This window comes from Heterodontus francisci, chromosome 3 (genome assembly GCF_036365525.1).
Source record: "Heterodontus francisci isolate sHetFra1 chromosome 3, sHetFra1.hap1, whole genome shotgun sequence".
Classification (NCBI taxonomy): domain Eukaryota; kingdom Metazoa; phylum Chordata; class Chondrichthyes; order Heterodontiformes; family Heterodontidae; genus Heterodontus; species Heterodontus francisci.
In genome coordinates this window covers 28,221,495-28,242,157 of record NC_090373.1, presented here as the reverse complement: position 1 = coordinate 28,242,157, position 20,663 = coordinate 28,221,495, and the positions used below count along the sequence as shown (strand labels likewise).

Genomic DNA, 20,663 nt, shown 5'->3' with positions numbered 1-20,663 from the left:
TGTCCAGTCCAGCACCGAAACAGGCTTTTGCTCCACACAAGCTGACTCCCACCCTACTTCACCTCACCCTGTCACCATGCCCTTTCTCCCTCATGTACTTATCAAGTTTCCCCTTCAATGCATCTCCGCTATTTACTGCAACTTCCCATTGTGGTAGTGAGTCCCATCACCTTACCATGGTAGTAGCTGTGGCTTGTTTGGTGGATTCTTCCCTCTAGTGTCAAAAGGTTGTGGGTTCAAGACCTACTCTGGGAGTTATACACAAAAATCTAGGCTGACATTCTAATGGAGTACTGCATTCCTGGCAGTGCTGTCTTTTGGATGAAACATTAAACTGAGGCCATGTCTGCCCTCTCGGATGCATGTAGAAGATACTATGCCTCTATTTCGAAGAACAGCAGGGGAGTTCTCCCTGGCATCCTGGCCAATATTTATCCCTCAACCAACCTCACAAATACAGATTATCTGGTCATTATTGCATTACTGTTTGTGTGCAACTTGGCTGCCATGTTTCCTACATTACAACAGCGACTGTATTTCATTGACTGTAAAGCACTTTGAGATGTCTGGTGGTCATGAAAGGCGTCATATAAATGCAAGACTTCCTTTCTTTTCTTTTGACTTTTTGAGTAAAGTAGTGTCTCCTGAACTCCCTATTGGATTTATTACTGACTACCTTATATTTAAGGCCTCTAGTTTTTTAGACTCCCACACAAGTGGAAACATTTTCTCTACATCTACCCTATCATAATTTTAAAGACCTCTATCAGGTTGCCCCTCAGTCTTGTCTTTTCTAGAGGAAAGACCCCCAGCCTGTTCAATCTTTCCTGATAAGTATCTCCTCTCAGTTCAGGTATCACCCTTGCTAATCATTTTCGGCACCTTCTCCAGTTCCTCCAAATCCTTTTTGTAATACGTTGACTGAAACTCTTCACAATACTCCAATTGTGATCTGACCAAGTTTCTATACAAGTTTAACATAACTTCCCTACTTTTCAATTCTATCCCTCTAGAAATGAAGCCCAGCCTGTGTGTTCTTTCCTGATTGGCACAACCTCTCTGTTCTATAGAAATGAAGCCCAGTGCCTGGTTTGCCTTTGGATGTTCTCCTGTTGGCAGGAAGCAGTCACATGGTGTCTGGGTGTCCGAATCGTTCACCTACATGTTCTTTTGCTCTTCCGCCCCTTCTCTCTCACACCTTCTGCCAAAGTCAGCAACAGGACTGCAAAGAGAAGAGAAAGGATTGTCAACACTCACTCTGCCTCAGCTTGTCTAAATTGCACCAGCAAATGCACCCGCAGGTTTAGGATTCTGCACTCCTGGTAAACTCCTTGCCCGTCAGGGTTGCATATCATGAAGTGCCAGCCGCGCTCCTTGCCATGCTCCTTCTGCTCGTATTACAGACGAAAATCTACGGGTGAATATTATTGGATGGAAGGTCACAGCCCTGCGATTTCCCGACATATTCTCCCAGGGATTGGGATCCTATGACAGGAGTGTAAATTTAGAACAGTCACCCTCAAATGCCCGTGTTTGGCCATCACGAATGTGAGAAACAATGGAGGCAGCATTTTTTTTTTACCTGCAGATTGGGAAGAGCCAAGGGTTCTGTGAGGACTTATCATCTAACTTATTCAACATGAGCAGAGACTGAAAGAATGTCACAAAGCACTTCCGAGCCAATGGAATACTTCCTGTTGCAATGTAGGAAACACAGCAGCCAAATTACACATAGTAACGAGATAAATTAGCAGATAATCAGTTTTTTAGTAATGTAGGTAGAGGGATAAATACATCGGGGAGAATTCCCCTGGGATCTTGTACATCTACTGGAGAGGGCAGATGGGGGCCTTGGTTTAACGTCTCATTTGAAATGTCGGCACCTCTGGCAGTGCAGAACTCCCTCAGTGCTGCGCCAGAGTGTGCTGAAGACTCTGGAGTGGAGCTTGAACCCACACCCTGACTCAGATGTGAGAGTGCAACCCACTGAACCTCAGCTGACACTACACAAAATGCAGAATACTGCAGATGCTAGAGATAGGGAATGAAAAGAGAAAATGCTGGAAACACTCAGCAGGTCAGACAGTATCTGTGGCGAGAGACAGGTAGGATGAACCTTTCAAAAGCTCATTGACCTGAAACATTGGGCTGAATTTTCCTGCTGGAGTCCGGAACTCGACATCAGGACCAGGTGTGGGTTCTGAACCCGCGCTTGTCATCAAGGTGCCCACTGGCGCAACTATACGCAAGGCGGGCTCCTAATTGGTCGGCTCTGCATTCACCATCCATTAAGGATGACAGGCAGGTTCCCAAGGCGAGAGGCTCAATGGGAGGCCCCACAGCACTCACCGGAGCGAGGTGGACACTGCTGAGGCAGAATGGCAAGTGCTGGGGCGTCTCATAATGGAGGTGCTCTCCGAAACCTGCTGAAATTTAAAATGAAGGAAGGCCAACAGTTGTTAAGGCCATCAGTGTGGAGGGGTTTTAATGGTTTGGCCGCAAATGCGGCCTTTTCATACTTGCAGCTCATTCATTGAGCCAATGAGAGGAGGCGCCAATGGCCCTCTGGCCTGCTGCCCGGAGGCTGCCTCCAAGTTACTGCCAGGCTCTGAACTCAGCGGGGGGCCAGTCTGACTCTGGGAAAATGCCGGCAGGTTCTGAAAATGACCCCGAAGTAGGGCCTTAATTGTCTGCCTGCCAATGTGGAGCGGGTTACCAATTCCCATGGCAACCCACCCTTTGTAAACTCGCCCGAAGGCAGGACAACGTGGGGAATCATCACGATGTATAACTGTCTGAATTTCCCGGCCTCCACCTCCGCCTCCTCCTCCTCCTCCTCCGTGACAAAATTTGGCCCACAGATGCTGCCTCACCTGCTGAACATTTCCAGTATTTCCTGACACGGTACACAGATTGGTTAGAAGGTAGGATTCTCGACCACAAACAATTATTGAAAGCAGTGTCCATCAATTCATTTAAAAAGGGAATGAGATAGTGCCTTGTGGACGGGGGAACATGAAAAGGTGAGTGGAAGTTGGGATTAGTGGATCTCAGGGAGATACAGTTCAATAACAAAGGTTTGGACTGATTTGGGGAAGCAACCTGGGGTGGGAGCTCATTTTTAAACAGGACAACTTCACGTAGAAGAGTGCAAGGAAACTACACATTGCTCTGTCTGGAACCTATCCCCTATTCAGTGCCACATCTCTCCGCAGGCAGCGACTCAGACAAATAAAGGGGCACAAGATTGCTGCCACCTACCAAGGGTGAAGGCTCCTATAGCGGATGAGCTCATTGCGAGATTGAGATCGGGTCACGAAGCGCGCTGTTTAGACTTTAGATGAAATCACTTCATGAACAGGGCCTCGGCTGATCACGTGGAAACACACAGAATGTCGTCATCTGAAGCGAAAACAGAATTATAGAACTTGTAAGAGCTTACAACAACAACTTACATTTATACAGTGCCTTTCACGTGGTAAAATATCCCAAGGCACTTCAGAGGAGCATAATCAGACTAAATTTGACAGTGATCCACATAAGGAGATATAGGTTTTAAGAAACGTCTCGAAGGAGGAGAGAGAGTTGGAGAGGTTTATGGAGGGAATTTCAGAGCTTATGGCCTTGGCGACTAAAGGCACGGCCGCCAATGGTGACACTGTTTCCCCTGGCTGGGGAATCTAGAACACAGGGGCAAAGCCTCAGGATAAGGGGACGATCATTTTGGACTGAATGGAGGAGAAACGTCTTCACTCAGAGGGTTGTGACTCTTTGGAATTCTCTACCCCAGAGGGTTGTGGATGCTCTATCGTTGAGTATATTTTTTGGTCTCTCAGGGAATCAAGGGATATGGGGAGCAGACAGGAGTTGAGGCAGAAGATCATGATCTTATTGAATGGCAGAGCAGATGGTCTACTCCTGCTCCTGGTTCTTAGGTTCTTATGTTCTTGGGGGAGATTACAGAGATAGGGAGGGGCGAGGCCATGAAGAGATTTGAAAACAAGGATGAAAATGTTAAAATCAAGGCGTTTTAAAGTTATTACAATCACTGAAGCTTTATACTTTAAGATGTCTATCACAATTCAGGTGTCACATAGTCACGCATGTAAAGTCTTGTGTCAAATTTGCCTTTCAAGACCTCAGGACATGATGTTGATTGAGGGATAAATATTGGGTGCTTCATTCAGGAATTTGGTAAGTAGTCATTTAGTAGTACAGAACTTGAGTTTGCTGAAAATAGAGACATTTTGTCAAAACTTTTCATCTTGCACTCGTCAGGACAATCCGCAAGAATACCAATGTAAGGGAAAGCAACAAATTTATACTGTATGAGAAGAGAGTGCTGATTGGTTGGACTCTGATTGGTAGAGGAATTGCCATGGAGAATGCACCAGTTTACGATGACTGATAGTTAACTGCCAACTTTGTTTGAAATTTAAACCAAGCAGCTTGACTCTGACTGGTCAAGGCATTGAACCAGTGAATGGCTGTCACTTATTTTGTTTAGCTGCAACAGGCACAATGTGTGTACATGTTCTTTCTGTCTGCAAAGAACAGGGCTCTGTGTACAACATGTCCCTTCCACTGTTCACAACGGGCAAGGTACAGGCTGTACACAACCAGCCTGTGCTTGCAAAACTCAAAACACAGTGTCCAACATTAGATGTGATTCTGCGATTGGACAAGATTTGCTAAATAATGCTCAGTGTGCTCAGAATTGCACTGACAACCAATTTAAGATTGTCAGTGGGGCTCGCATTTGCATGTACTGAAAGCTACATATATTAATATACAGGACCCTGTTCTTTGCAGACAGAAAGAACATGTACAAACATTGCACCCCTGCATCAGCTGAACAAAGTAAGTGACAGCCATTCGCTGATTTATTCCTCAGGGCAATTCCTTGACCAATCAGAGTCAAGCTGCCTGGTTTAAATTTCAAACAAAGCTTGGCAGTTAACTGTCAGTTACCATAAACTGGTGCATTCTCCATGGCAATGCCTCTACCAATCAGAGTCCACTTGCCAACCAATCAGCACTCACTTCTCATACGGTATAAATTTGTTGCTTTCCTTTACATTGGTATTCTTGTGAATTGTCCTGATGAGTGCAAGACCAAAAACTTCGACAAAATGTCTCCAGTTTCAGCAATTCTCAAATTTGTTAAGTGTGGGAATTCAGTGCAGTAAGGGAGGAGGTGCTGTTCTGATCCTTTACAGAATAAGGATTAATCGAAGAGAGGGAGTGGAAACAGTGAGACATGAGAGCTGAAGCCCAGAGGCATTAATTAGGTAAGCAGGTAAGTGATTGGTTGGTGAGTTTTACATTTTTGTTCTCTCTCTCTCTAAACTGGTGCAGTAGTTAAAACTGGTACTGGGGAGATATAAGTATTGTATTCAATAGATAGCTTCACTAGTTAAACTACTTAATATAACCAAAAATAATTGCTGAGTGACATTTCTAAGCTTCAAACTGAATTAGTTATATAAAACATAATAACGATGGCAGATCAGGTGATGTGTTACAGCTGTAGCATGTGGGAGCTGGTGGACACCAGTATGATCCACAACAACTACATCTGCAGTGTGTCTGCAGCTCGAGGAGCTTCGGCTCAGAGATGATGAGCTGGAGGCTGAGCTTCGGACACTGCAATACATCAGGGAGGAGGAAAGTTACCTGGACACTTTGTTCTGAAGGCAGTCACACTCCTTAGGTTAAGTACTTCAGATTTGGTCCGTGGTCAGGGATAGGAGGGTGTGGCTACGTGAGGTAGGTATGGGGATCCAGAAGGTCGCAATGGAGAAGCCTCAGCCCTTGCACTTGTCCAATAGGTTTGACGTTATTGCAGCTTGTGTGGATGAGAGCAGGGACTGCAGGGAAGATGAACAAATTGATCACAGCACCATGGTGGTGTAAAAAGGGGAGGCGTAAAAAGGAATGTAGTAGTAGTAGGGGACAGTATAGTTAGGGGAATAGATATGGTTCTCTACAGCCGAAAGCATGAGTCCCGAAGACTGTGTTGCCTGCCTGGTGCCAGGGTTAAGGACATCCCTTGGGGCTGGAGAGGAACTTGCAGTGGCAGGGAAAGGATCCAGTTGTCATTGTCCATGTGGGTACCAATGACATAGGTAGGACTAAGAAAGAGGTTCTGCTGAGGGAGTATGAGCACCTGGGGACTAAATTAAAAAGCAGAACCACTAAGGTAATAATCTCTGGATTACTATCTGAGCCACTAGGAAATTGGCATAGGGTAGATAAGAGAGTGGAATGCATGCCTCAAAGATTGCCATGAGAGAAATGGGTTTTAATTGATGGAGCACTGGCATCAATACTGGGGAAAGTGGGATCTGTACTGTTGGGACAGCCTTCAAATAAACTGAGCTGGGACCAGTTCCCTGGCAAATCAAATGACTGGGGCTGCAGAGATGGCTTTAAACTAAATAGTGGGGGGGGAGAGTTGACATGAGGGGATATTTTGAAAATTAATGAGAAAGGACAAGGCAATAGTGCACAGAGGGTGGTGAGTGCCTGGAACTTGCTGCCGGGGGAGGTGGTGGAAGCAGGTACGATGGTGACGTTTAAGAGGCATCTTGACAAATACATGAATAGGATGGGAATAGAGGGATACGGACCCTGGAAGTGCAGAAGGTTTTAGTTTACACAGGCATCAAGATCGGCGCAGGCTTGGAGGGCCGAATGGCATGTTCCTGTGCTGTACTGTTCTTTGTTCTTTGATAGCGATACAGGTAAGATAACCAGAGAATGACAGGAAGGGACAGAGCAAACAAACGTAAGATTGCACCAGCAAATAAGGTCAGAGTGAGGAAAAATGGTAAAAAGACAGAATTAAAGGCTCTTTATCTGAATGCATGCAGCACTCCTAACAAGATGGATGAGTATGATTATAGCCAATACAGAGACGTGGTTGCAAAGTGACCAAGGCTCGGAACTGATTATTCAAGAGTATTTGACATTTTGGAAAGATAGGAAGAAAGGAAAAAGAGGTGGGGTATCTCTGTTAAAAAGGGATTAGATTAGTACAGTAGTGAGAAATGATCTTGGCTCGGAAGATCAAGATGTAGAATCAGTTTAGGTGGAGATAAGAAATAGCAAAGGAAACAAGTTACTGGTGGGTGTAGTTTATAGGCCCCCTAACAATAGCTACAATGTAGGACAGAGTATAAATCAAGAAATAAGGAGGGCTTGTAAGAAAGGTACCGCAATAATTGTGGGTGATTTTATTCTTCCTGTCAATTGGACAAATCAAATTGGCAACGGTAGCCTGGAGGATGAGTTCATAGAATATATTCAGAACAATTTCTTAGAACAATACATTCTGGAACCAACCTGGGAGCAGGGCATTTTAATGTGTAATGAGACTGGATTAATTAACAACCTCATAGTAAAGGATCCTGTAGGCAAGAGTGATCATAACATGATATAATTTCACATTCAGTTTGAGGGTGAGAAATATAGCTCTGAAACTGGTGTTTTAAACTTAAATAAAGGCAATAACAAGGGTATGGAGACAGAATTGGCTAAAGTAGACTGGGAAAATAGGTTAAAAGGTAAGATGATAGAGAAGCAATGGCAGATATTTAAGGAGATATATTCCGTAGAGAAAGACTCTTTGAGAAGGATGCACCAGCCATGGCTAACTAAGGAAGTTAAGGGTGGTTTCAAATTGAAAGATAAGCCATAACAATGCTGCAAAGATTAATGGTAGGCCAAAAGATTGGGACATTTTTAGAAACCAGCAGAGGATTACTAAAAAAAGGGAAGAAATTAGAGTATGAGAGTAAACGAGCAAGAAATATAAAACTGACAGTAAAAGCTGCTACAAATATATAAAAAGGACTAGAGTAACTAAAGTAACTGTTGGTCCCTTAGAGGATGAGACTGGGGAATTAATGGAAACAAGGAAATGACAGAGACTTTGAACAAGTAAATTATATCTGCTTTCATGGTAGAAGACACAAAAAATATCCCAAGAATAGCAGAAAATCAAGAGGCAAAATGGAGGGAATAGCATAAAACAATCACTGTCACTAGAGAAAAGGTACTCAGAAAACTAATGGGACTAAAGGCTGACAAGTCCCCTGGACCAATGGCCTGCATCCTAGGGTCTTCTAAGAAGTGGCAGCAGAGACAGTGGATGAATTGGTTGTAATCTTGCAAAATTCCCTAGATTCTGGAAAGGTCTTCAAATGTAACATCTCTATTCAAGAAAGGAGGGAGACAGAAATAAGGAAACTATAGGCCAATTAGCCTAACATCTGTCATTGGGAAAATGCTAGAATCCATTATTAAGGAAGTAGTAGCAGGACATTTAGAAAATCATAATGGAGTCAGCAGTCAGTATGATTTTATGAAAGGGAAATTATGTCAAATTGATTAGAGTTCTTTGAGGATGTAACAAGCAGGTGGATAAAGGGGAGCCAGTAGATGTAGTGTATTTGGATTTCCAATAAGCATTCGATAAAGTGCCACATAAAAGGTAAATGCTCATGGTGTTGGGGGTAATATATTAGCATGGATAGAGGATCGGCTAACTAACAGGAAACAGAGTTGGGATGAAAATTGTGTACAATTTTGGTCTCCTTACTTAAGAAAGGATATAATGGCATTGGACGCAGTTCAGAGAAGGTTCACTCGACTGATTACTGGGATGAGAGGGTTATCTTATGAGGAAAGGTTGGACAGGTTGGGTCTGCATTCATCGGAGTTTAGAAGGATGAAAAGTGATCTTATTGAAACATATAAGATCCTGAGGGGACTTCACAGGATGGTTGTTGAAATGATGTTTCCCCTTGTGGGAGAGACTAAAACTAGGGGGTCACTGTTTAAAAATAAGGGGTCTCCCATTTAAGACAGAGATGCGGAGAATTTTTTTCTGTCAGAGGGTCGTGAGTCTGTGGAACTCCCTTCCCCAGACAGTGATGGAGGCAGGGTCATTGAATGTTTTTAAGGCAGAGGTTGACAGATTCTTGACAAACAAGGGAGTCAAAGGGTATCGGGAGTAGGCAGGAAAGTGGAGATGTGTCCACAAACAAATCAGCCATGATCTTATAGAATGGCGGAGCAGGCTTGAGGGGCCTAATAGCCTACTCGTGCTCCTAGTTCATATGTTAGTATGAAAAATTTACAGGCTGGCAAACTGTAACTAGTGGAGTGCCATAGGGATGAGTGCTGGGGCCTCAACTATTTACAATCTATATTAATGACTGGGGTGAAGGGACCAAGTGTATTGTAGCCAATTCTGTGGACCTAACAAAGATAAATAGGAAAGCAAGTTGTGAGGAGGACACAAAGCGTCTGCAAAGGGATATAGATACGTTAAGTAAGTGGGCAAAAATCTGCTACATGGAGTATAATGTGGGAAAATGTGAGGTTGTCCACTTTGGTGGAAAGAATAGAAAAGCAAAATATTATTTAAATAGAGAGAGACTGCAGAATGCTGTGGTACAGAGGGATCTGCGTGTCCTTGTACGTGAATCACTAAGAGTTAGCATGCAGGTACCTAGCACGTAATTAGGAAGGCAAATGGAATGTTGGCCTTTATTGCAAGGTGGATGGAATATAAAAGTAGGGAAGTCTTGCTACAACTGTACAGGGCATTGTTGAGATCACACCTAGAGTACTGTGTACAGTTTTGGTTTATTTAAGGAGGGATATACTTGCATTGGAAGCAGTTCAGAGAAGGTTCACTCGGTTCATTCCTGGGACGAAGGGGTTTGTCATATGAGGAAAGGTTGAGCAGGTTGAGCCTATCCTCATTGGAGTTTAGAAGAATGAGAGGTGATCTTATTGAAACATATAAGATTCTGAGGGGGCTTGACAGGGTAGATGCTGAGAGGACGTTTTCCCTCGGGGGGAATCTAGAACTAGGGGGCAGTTTCAGAATAAGGGGCCTCCCGTTTAAGACAGAGATGAGGAGGAATTTCTTCTCTGAGGGTCGTGAATATTTGGAATTCTGTACCCCAGTGAGCAGTGGAGGCTGGGTCACTGAATATATTTAAGGCTGAGTTAGATAGATTCTTGATCTACAAGGGGGTTAAGGGAGGCAAGCAGGAAAATGGAGTTAAGACCACAATCAGATCACCATGTTCTTATTGAATAGTGGAGCAGGCTCAAGGGGCCGAATGACCTACTCCTGCTCCTATTTCTTAATATTCTTCGAAATAGTGCTGTGGCATTTTTTATGTCTATGAGAGGGGACGTGGGGCCTTCAGTTTAACATTTCATCTTAAAGAAGGCACCTCCCACAGTGCAGACCCAAATAATCTACGACCCTTACTTCCCAAACGTCCAGAATCCGGCAGTCCATTTTGGAGATGCAAAACTATTGGAGCAGTTAGCTTCTAATTAGCTTAAAGCTGTCTCCATTGTTCATTTCTCAGTCAATCATAGCCTAGAACTTGTAACATGACCATGGTCACAATTGTAGATCCAACTGTTGCTCAGTCTGTTATGTGAACTGACTGTCCTCATGTGACTGGAGTGGGTAGAAGGGTCTTCACTGTCTCCTAACTGAGCTCCAAACAATGCTAGAGGACAAGGTGTTTAATAATAACCAGCAGCTATGATGAAAGTCAGGAATGCAACAACACTGCACCTTCATTCTCTCTCGCTCCCTGTCACTCTCTGCCTCTCACTCTGTCTCTGTTCATCTCTCACTCTGTCTCTGACTCCATCTCTCTGTTTGTCTCTCTCTGTGTCTATCTCCGTCTCTCTCTCTGTCTGTCTGTGTGTCTGGCTCTGTGTGCCTGGCTCTCTCTTTCTGTCTCTCTTCATCTCTGTATCCAGAAACTCTGGGTTTTGTTGTATATACCCAACTTCCCCATCAGTGGCAGGACCTACATCTCCACCTCCCCATAGCCCAGAGTCCGAGGAATCTTAAATGTTAATTGTCGAAAGATGAGAGGTTCTGAAGAACAGTCAATTACTATTAGCAAAATAAAACCTTGGTGCTAAAAGTCCTGACTTATAGCCTAGAAATCAGTCCAACACACCCCAACATAGTCCAGCACAGCTCAATACAACAAACCCCAACATAGTCCAGCACAGCTCAATACAACACAAACACAACATAGTCCAGCACAGCTCAATACAACGCACCCCAACATAGTCCAGCACAGCTCAATACAACACACCCCAACATAGTCCAGCACAGCTCAATACAACAAACCCCAACATAGTCCAGCACAGCTCAATACAACACAAACACAACATAGTCCAGCACAGCTCAATACAACGCACCCCAACATAGTCCAGCACAGCTCAAAACAACACACCCCAACATAGTCCAGCACAGCTCAACACAACACACCCTAACATAGTCCAGCACAGCTCAATACAACACACCCCAACATAGTCCAGCACAGCTCAAAACAACACACCCCAACATAGTCCAGCACAGCTCAATACAACACACCCCAACATAGTCCAGCACAGTTCAATACAACAAACGCAACATAGTCCAGCACAGCTCAACACAACACACCCCAACATAGTCCAGCACAGCTCAATACAACACACCCCAACATAGTCCAGCACAGCTCAATACAACACACCCCAACATAGTCCAGCACAGTTCAATACAACAAACGCAACATAGTCCAGCACAGCTCAATACAACACACACCAACATAGTCCAGCACAGCTCAATACAACACACCCCAACATAGTCCAGCACAGCTCAAAACAACACACCCCAACATAGTCCAGCACAGCTCAATACAACACACCCCAACATAGCCCACCACATCTCAATACAACACCCCCCAACATAGCCCAGCACAGCTCAAAACAACACACCCCAACATAGTCCAGCACAGCTCAATACAACACACCCCAAGATAGTCCAGCACAGCTCAATACAACACACCCCAACATAGTCCAGCACAGCTCAATACAACACAAACGCTACATAGCCCAGCACAGCTCAATACAACAAACGCAACATAGCCCAGCACAGCTCAATACAACAAACGCAACATAGTCCAGCACAGCTCAATACAACAAACGCAACATAGCCCATCACAGCTCAACACAACACAAACGCAACATAGTCCAGCACAGCTCAACACAACACACCCCAACATAGCCCAGCACAGCTCAATACAACACACCCCAACATAGTCCAGCACAGCTCAATACAACAAACGCAACATAGTCCAGCACAGCTCAACACAACACACCCCAACATAGCCCAGCACAGCTCAATACAACACACCCCAACATAGTCCAGCACAGCTCAATACAACAAACGCAACATAGTCCAGCACAGCTCAACACAACACACCCCAACATAGCCCAGCACAGCTCAATACAACAAACGCAACATAGCCCAGCACAGCTCAATACAACACACCCCAACATAGCCCTGCACAGCTCAATACAACACAAACACAACATAGTCCAGCACAGTTCAATACAACACACCCCAACATAGTCCAGCACAGCTCAATACAACAAACGCAACATAGTCCAGCACAGCTCAATACAACAAACGCAACAAAGCCCAGCACAGCTCAATACAACACACCCCAACATAGCCCAGCACAGCTCAATACAACAAACGCAACATAGTCCAGCACAACTCAATACAACAAACGCAACAAAGCCCATCACAGCTCAATACAACAAACGCAACAAAGCCCAGCACAGCTCAATACAACACAAACACAACATAGCCCAGCACAACTCAATACAACAAACGCAACATAGCCCATCACAGCTCAATACAACACAACCCAACATAGCCCAGCACAGCTCAATACAACACACCCCAACATAGTCCAGCACAGCTCAATACAACAAACGCAACATAGTCCAGCACAGCTCAACACAACACACCCCAACATAGCCCAGCACAGCTCAATACAACACACCCCAACATAGTCCAGCACAGCTCAATACAACAAACGCAACATAGTCCAGCACAGCTCAATACAACACACCCCAACATAGCCCAGCACAGCTCAATACAACAAACGCAACATAGCCCAGCACAGCTCAATACAACACACCCCAACATAGCACAGCACAGCTCAATACAACAAACGCAACATAGCACAGCTCAATACAACACACCCCAACATAGTCCAGCACAGTTCAATACAATACATCCCAACATAGCCCAGCACTGCTCAAGACAACAAATGCAACATAGCCCAGCACAGCTCAATACAACAAACGCAACATAGTCCAGCACAGTTCAATGCAACAAACGCAACATAGCCCAGCACAACTCAATACAACAAACGCAACATAGCCCAGCACAGCTCAATACAACACACCCCAACATAGCCCAGCACAGCTCAAGACAACAAATGCAACATAGCCCAGCATAGCTCAATACAACAAACGCAACATAGTCCAGCACAGCTCAATACAACAAACGCAACATAGTCCAGCACAGCTCAATGCAACAAACGCAACATAGCCCAGCACAACTCAATACAACAAACGCAACATAGCCCAGCACAGCTCAATACAACAAATGTAACAAAGCCCAGCACAGCTCAATACAACAAATGCAACACAGTCCAGCACAGCTCAACACAACACACCCCAACATAGCCCAGCACAGGTCAATACAACACAAACACAACATAGCCCAGCACAGCTCAATACAACACACCCCAACATAGCCCAGCACAGCTCAATGCAACACAAACACAACATAGTCCAGCAGACTCAATACAACACACCCCAACATAGTCCAGCACAGCTCAATACAACAAACGCAACATAGTCCAACACAGTTCAATACAACTCACCCCAACATAGTCCAGCACAGCTCAATACAACAAACGCAACATAGTCCAGCACAGCTCAATACAACACACGCAACATAGTCCAGCACAGCTCAATACAACACACCCCAACATAGTCCAGCACAGCTCAATACAACACAACCCAAATAGTCCAGCACAGCTCAATACAACACAAACACAACATAGTCCAGCACAGTTCAATACAACACACCCCAACATAGTCCAGCACAGCTCAATACAACAAACGCATCATAGTCCAGCACAGCTCAATACAACACACCCCAACATAGCCCAGCACAGCTCAATGCAACACAAACACAACATAGTCCAGCAGAGCTCAATACAACACACCCCAACATAGTCCAGCACAGCTCAATACAACAAACGCAACATAGTCCAGCACAGTTCAATACAACTCACCCCAACATAGTCCAGCACAGCTCAATACAACACACCCCAACATAGTCCAGCACAGCTCAATACAACACACCCCAAATAGTCCAGCACAGTTCAATACAACACACCCCAACATAGTCCAGCACAGCTCAATACAACAAACGCAACATATTTCAGCACAGCTCAATACAACACACCCCAACATAGTCCAGCACAGTTCAATACAACAAACGCAACATAGTCCAGCACAGCTCAATACAATACACCCCAACATAGTCCAGCACAGCACAATACAACAAACGCAACATAGCCCAGCACAGCTCAATACAACAAACGCAACAAAGCCCAGCACAGCTCAATACAACACAAACACAACATAGTCCAGCACAGTTCAATACAACACACCCCAACATAGTCCAGCACAGCTCAATACAACAAACGCAACATAGTCCAGCACAGCTCAATACAACACACCCCAACATAGTCCAGCACAGTTCAATACAACAAACACAACATAGTCCAGCACAGTTCAATACAACAAACGCAACATAGTCCAGCACAGCTCAATACAACACACCCCAACATAGTCCAGCACAGCTCCATACAACAAACGCAACATAGCCCAGCACAGCTCAATACAACAAATGCAACATAACCCAGCACAGCTCAATACAACACACACCAACAAAGCCCAGCACAGCTCAATACAACAAACGCAACATAGTCCAGCACAGCTCAACACAACACACCCCAACATAGCCCAGCACAGCTCAATACAACACACCCCAACATAGTCCAGCACAGCTCAATACAACAAACGCAACATAGTCCAGCACAGCTCAACACAACACACCCCAACATAGCTCAGCAGAGCTCAATACAACACACCCCAACATAGTCCAGCAGAGCTCAATACAACACACCCCAACATATTCCAGCACAGCTCAATACAACAAACGCAACATAGTCCAGCACAGCTCAATACAACATACCCCAACATAGCCCTGCACAGCTCAATACAACACAAACACAACATAGTCCAGCACAGTTCAATACAACACACCCCAACATAGTCCAGCACAGCTCAATACAACAAACGCAACATAGTCCAGCACAGCTCAATACAACAAACGCAACAAAGCCCAGCACAGCTCAATACAACACACCCCAACATAGCCCAGCACAGCTCAATACAACAAACGCAACATTGTCCAGCACAACTCAATACAACAAACGCAACAAAGCCCATCACAGCTCAATACAACAAACGCAACAAAGCCCAGCACAGCTCAATACAACACAAACACAACATAGCCCAGCACAACTCAATACAACAAACGCAACATAGCCCAGCACAGCTCAATACAACAAACGCAACATAGTCCAGCACAACTCAATACAACAAACGCAACATAGCCCATCACAGCTCAACACAACACAAACGCAACATAGTCCAGCACAGCTCAACACAACACACCCCAACATAGCCCAGCACAGCTCAATACAACACACCCCAACATAGTCCAGCACAGCTCAATACAACAAACGCAACATAGTCCAGCACAGCTCAACACAACACACCCCAACATAGCCCAGCACAGCTCAATACAACACACCCCAACATAGTCCAGCACAGCTCAATACAACAAACGCAACATAGTCCAGCACAGCTCAACACAACACACCCCAACATAGCCCAGCACAGCTCAATACAACAAACGCAACATAGCCCAGCACAGCTCAATACAACACACCCCAACATAGCCCAGCACAGCTCAATACAACAAACGCAACATAGCACAGCTCAATACAACACACCCCAACATAGTCCAGCACAGCTCAATACAACACACCCCAACATAGTCCAGCACAGCTCAATACAACACACCCCAACATAGTCCAGCACAGCTCAATACAACACACCCCAACATAGTCCAGCACAGCTCAATACAACACACCCCAACATAGTCCAGCACAGTTCAATACAATACATCCCAACATAGTCCAGCACAGCTCAATACAACACACCCCATCATAGTCCAGCACAGCTCAATACAACACACCGCAACATAGCCCAGCACAGCTCAATACAACACACCACAACATAGTCCAGCACAGTTCAATACAACACATCCCAACATAGTCCAGCACAGCTCAATACAACACACCCCATCATAGTCCAGCACAGCTCAATACAACACACCCCAACATAGTCCAGCACAGCTCAATACAACACACCCCATCATAGTCCAGCACAGCTCAATACAACACATCCCAACATAGTCCAGCACAGCTCAATACAACACACCCCAACATAGCCCAGCACAGCTCAATACAACAAACGCAACATAGTCCAGCACAGCTCAATACAACAAACGCAACATAGTCCAGCACAGCTCAATGCAACAAACGCAACATAGCCCAGCACAGCTCAATACAACAAACGCAACATAGTCCAGCACAGCTCAATACAACACACCCCAACATAGTCCAGCACAGCTCAATACAACACACCCCAACATAGTCCAGCACAGTTCAATACAATACATCCCAACATAGCCAGCACTGCTCAAGACAACAAACGCAACATAGCCCAGCACAGCTCAATACAACACACCCCAACATAGCCCAGCACAGCTCAAGACAACAAATGCAACATAGCCCAGCATAGCTCAATACAACAAACGCAACATAGTCCAGCACAGCTCAATACAACAAACGCAACATAGTCCAGCACAGCTCAACACAACACACCCCAACATAGCCCAGCACAGCTCAATACAACACACCCCAACACAGTCCAGCACAGCTCAATACAACAAACGCAACATAGTCCAGCACAGCTCAACACAACACACCCCAACATAGCCCAGCACAGCTCAATACAACACACCCCAACATAGTCCAGCACAGCTCAATACAACAAACGCAACATAGTCCAGCACAGCTCAACACAGCACACCCCAACATAGCCCAGCACTGCTCAATGCAACACACCCCAACATAGCCCAGCACAGCTCAATACAACAAACGCAACATAGCACAGCTCAATACAACACACCCCAACATAGTCCAGCACAGCTCAATACAACACACCCCAACATAGTCCAGCACAGCTCAATACAACACACCCCAACATAGTCCAGCACAGTTCAATACAATACATCCCAACATAGCCAGCACTGCTCAAGACAACAAACGCAACATAGCCCAGCACAGCTCAATACAACACACCCCAACATAGCCCAGCACAGCTCAAGACAACAAATGCAACATAGCCCAGCATAGCTCAATACAACAAACGCAACATAGTCCAGCACAGCTCAATACAACAAACGCAACATAGTCCAGCACAGCTCAATGCAACAAACGCAACATAGCCCAGCACAACTCAATACAACAAACGCAGCATAGCCCACCACAGCTCAATACAACAAATGTAACAAAGCCCAGCACAGCTCAATACAACAAATGCAACACAGTCCAGCACAGCTCAACACAACACACCCCAACATAGCCCAGCACAGCTCAATGCAACACAAACACAACATAGCCCAGCACAGCTCAATACAACACAAACACAACATAGTCCAGCACAGCTCAATACAACACAAACACAACATAGCCCAGCACAGCTCAATACAACAAACGCAACATAGTCCATAACAGCTCAATATAACACACCCCAACATAGCCCAGCACAGCTCAATGCAACACAAACACAACATAGTCCAGCAGAGCTCAATACAACACACCCCAACATAGTCCAGCACAGCTCAATACAACAAACGCAACATTGTCCAACACAGTTCAATACAACTCACCCCAACATAGTCCAGCACAGCTCAATACAACAAACGCAACATAGTCCAGCACAGCTCAATACAACACACCCCAACATAGTCCAGCACAGCTCAATACAACACACCCCAAATAGTCCAGCACAGCTCAATACAACACAAACACAACATAGTCCAGCACAGTTCAATACAACACACCCCAACATAGTCCAGCACAGCTCAATACAACAAACGCAACATAGTCCAGCACAGTTCAATACAACTCACCCCAACATAGTCCAGCACAGCTCAATACAACACACCCCAACATAGTCCAGCACAGCTCAATACAACACACCCCAAATAGTCCAGCACAGCTCAATACAACACAAACACAACATAGTCCAGCACAGTTCAATACAACACACCCCAACATAGTCCAGCACAGCTCAATACAACAAACGCAACATAGCCCAGCACAGCTCAATACAACAAACGCAACAAAGCCCAGCACAGCTCAATACAACACAAACACAACATAGTCCAGCACAGTTCAATACAACACACCCCAACATAGTCCAGCACAGCTCAATACAACAAACGCAACATAGTCCAGCACAGCTCAATACAACACACCCCAACATAGTCCAGCACAACTCAATACAACAAACGCAACATAGCCCATCACAGCTCAATACAACACAACCCAACATAGCCCAGCACAGCTCAATACAACACACCCCAACATAGTCCAGCACAGCTCAATACAACAAACGCAACATAGTCCAGCACAGCTCAACACAACACACCCCAACATAGCCCAGCACAGCTCAATACAACACACCCCAACATAGTCCAGCACAGCTCAATACAACAAACGCAACATAGTCCAGCACAGCTCAATACAACACACCCCAACATAGCCCAGCACAGCTCAATACAACACACCCCAACATAGTCCAGCACAGCTCAATACAACAAACGCAACATAGTCCAGCACAGCTCAATACAACACACCCCAACATAGTCCAGCACAGCTCAATACAACAAACGCAACATAGTCCAGCACAGCTCAACACAACACACCCCAACATAGCCCAGCACAGCTCAATACAACACACCCCAACATAGTCCAGCACAGCTCAATACAACAAACGCAACATAGTCCAGCACAGCTCAATACAACACACCCCAACATAGCCCAGCACAGCTCAATACAACACACCCCAACATAGCACAGCACAGCTCAATACAACAAACGCAACATAGCACAGCTCAATACAACACACCCCAACATAGTCCAGCACAGCTCAATACAATACATCCCAACATAGCCCAGCACTGCTCAAGACAACAAATGCAACATAGCCCAGCACAGCTCAATACAACAAACGCAACATAGTCCAGCACAGTTCAGTGCAACAAATGCAACATAGCCCAGCACAACTCAATACAACAAACGCAACATAGCCCAGCACAGCTCAATACAACACACCCCAACATAGCCCAGCACAGCTCAAGACAACAAATGCAACATAGCCCAGCATAGCTCAATACAACAAACGCAACATAGTCCAGCACAGCTCAATACAACAAACGCAACATAGTCCAGCACAGCTCAATGCAACAAACGCAACATAGCCCAGCACAGCTCAATACAACAAATGCAACACAGTCCAGCACAGCTCAACACAACACACCCCAACATAGCCCAGCACAGCTCAATACAACACAAACGCAACATAGTCCAACACAGTTCAATACAACTCACCCCAACATAGTCCAGCACAGCTCAATACAACAAACGCAACATAGTCCAGCACAGCTCAATACAACACACCCCAACATAGTCCAGCACAGCTCAATACAACACAACCCAAATAGTCCAGCACAGCTCAAGACAACAAATGCAACATAGCCCAGCATAGCTCAATACAACAAACGCAACATAGTCCAGCACAGCTCAATGCAACAAACGCAACATAGTCCAGCACAGCTCAATGCAACACACCCCAACATAGTCCAGCACAGCTCAATACAACACACCCCAACATAGCCCAGCACAGCTCAAGACAACAAATGCAACATAGCCCAGCATAGCTCAATACAACAAACGCAACATAGTCCAGCACAGCTCAATGCAACAAACGCAACATAGTCCAGCACAGCTCAATGTAACAAACGCAACATAGCCCAGCACAACTCAATACAACAAACGCAGCATAGCCCACCACAGCTCAATACAACAAATGTAACAAAGCCCAGCACTGCTCAATACAACAAATGCAACACAGTCCAGCACAGCTCAACACAACACACCCCAACATAGCCCAGCACAGCTCAATGCAACACAAACACAACATAGCCCAGCACAGCTCAATACAACACAAACACAACATAGTCCAGCACAGCTCAATACAACACAAACACAACATAGCCCAGCACAGCTCAATACAACAAACGCAACATAGTCCATAACAGCTCAATATAACACACCCCAACATAGCCCAGCACAGCTCAATGCAACACAAACACAACATAGTCCAGCAGAGCTCAATACAACACACCCCAACATAGTCCAGCACAGCTCAATACAACAAACGCAACATAGTCCAGCACAGCTCAATACAACACACCCCAACATAGTCCAGCACAGCTCAATACAACACACCCCAAATAGTCCAGCACAGCTCAATACAACACAAAC

At 45.2% G+C, this 20,663-nt stretch overlaps 1 protein-coding gene across 5 annotated transcripts in view; it reads right to left on the bottom strand.

The window, feature by feature from the left end:
* vit (vitrin) overlaps positions 1 to 20,663 on the bottom strand; it is a 197,365-nt gene that overhangs the window by 104,772 nt on the left and 71,930 nt on the right. For 4 of the 5 annotated variants that reach the window (XM_068020391.1, XM_068020408.1, XM_068020413.1 and 1 more), the window contains exons 2-3: positions 3,262 to 3,402; positions 1,163 to 1,222 (exon numbers count right to left, since the gene is read on the bottom strand). In XM_068020391.1, coding sequence (XP_067876492.1) covers positions 1,163 to 1,222; positions 3,262 to 3,295 — 94 coding nt within the window. In that variant the 5' untranslated portion in view covers positions 3,296 to 3,402. The remainder of the gene's footprint in view (positions 1 to 1,162; positions 1,223 to 3,261; positions 3,403 to 20,663) is intronic. The other variant, XM_068020401.1, reaches the window with a different exon arrangement.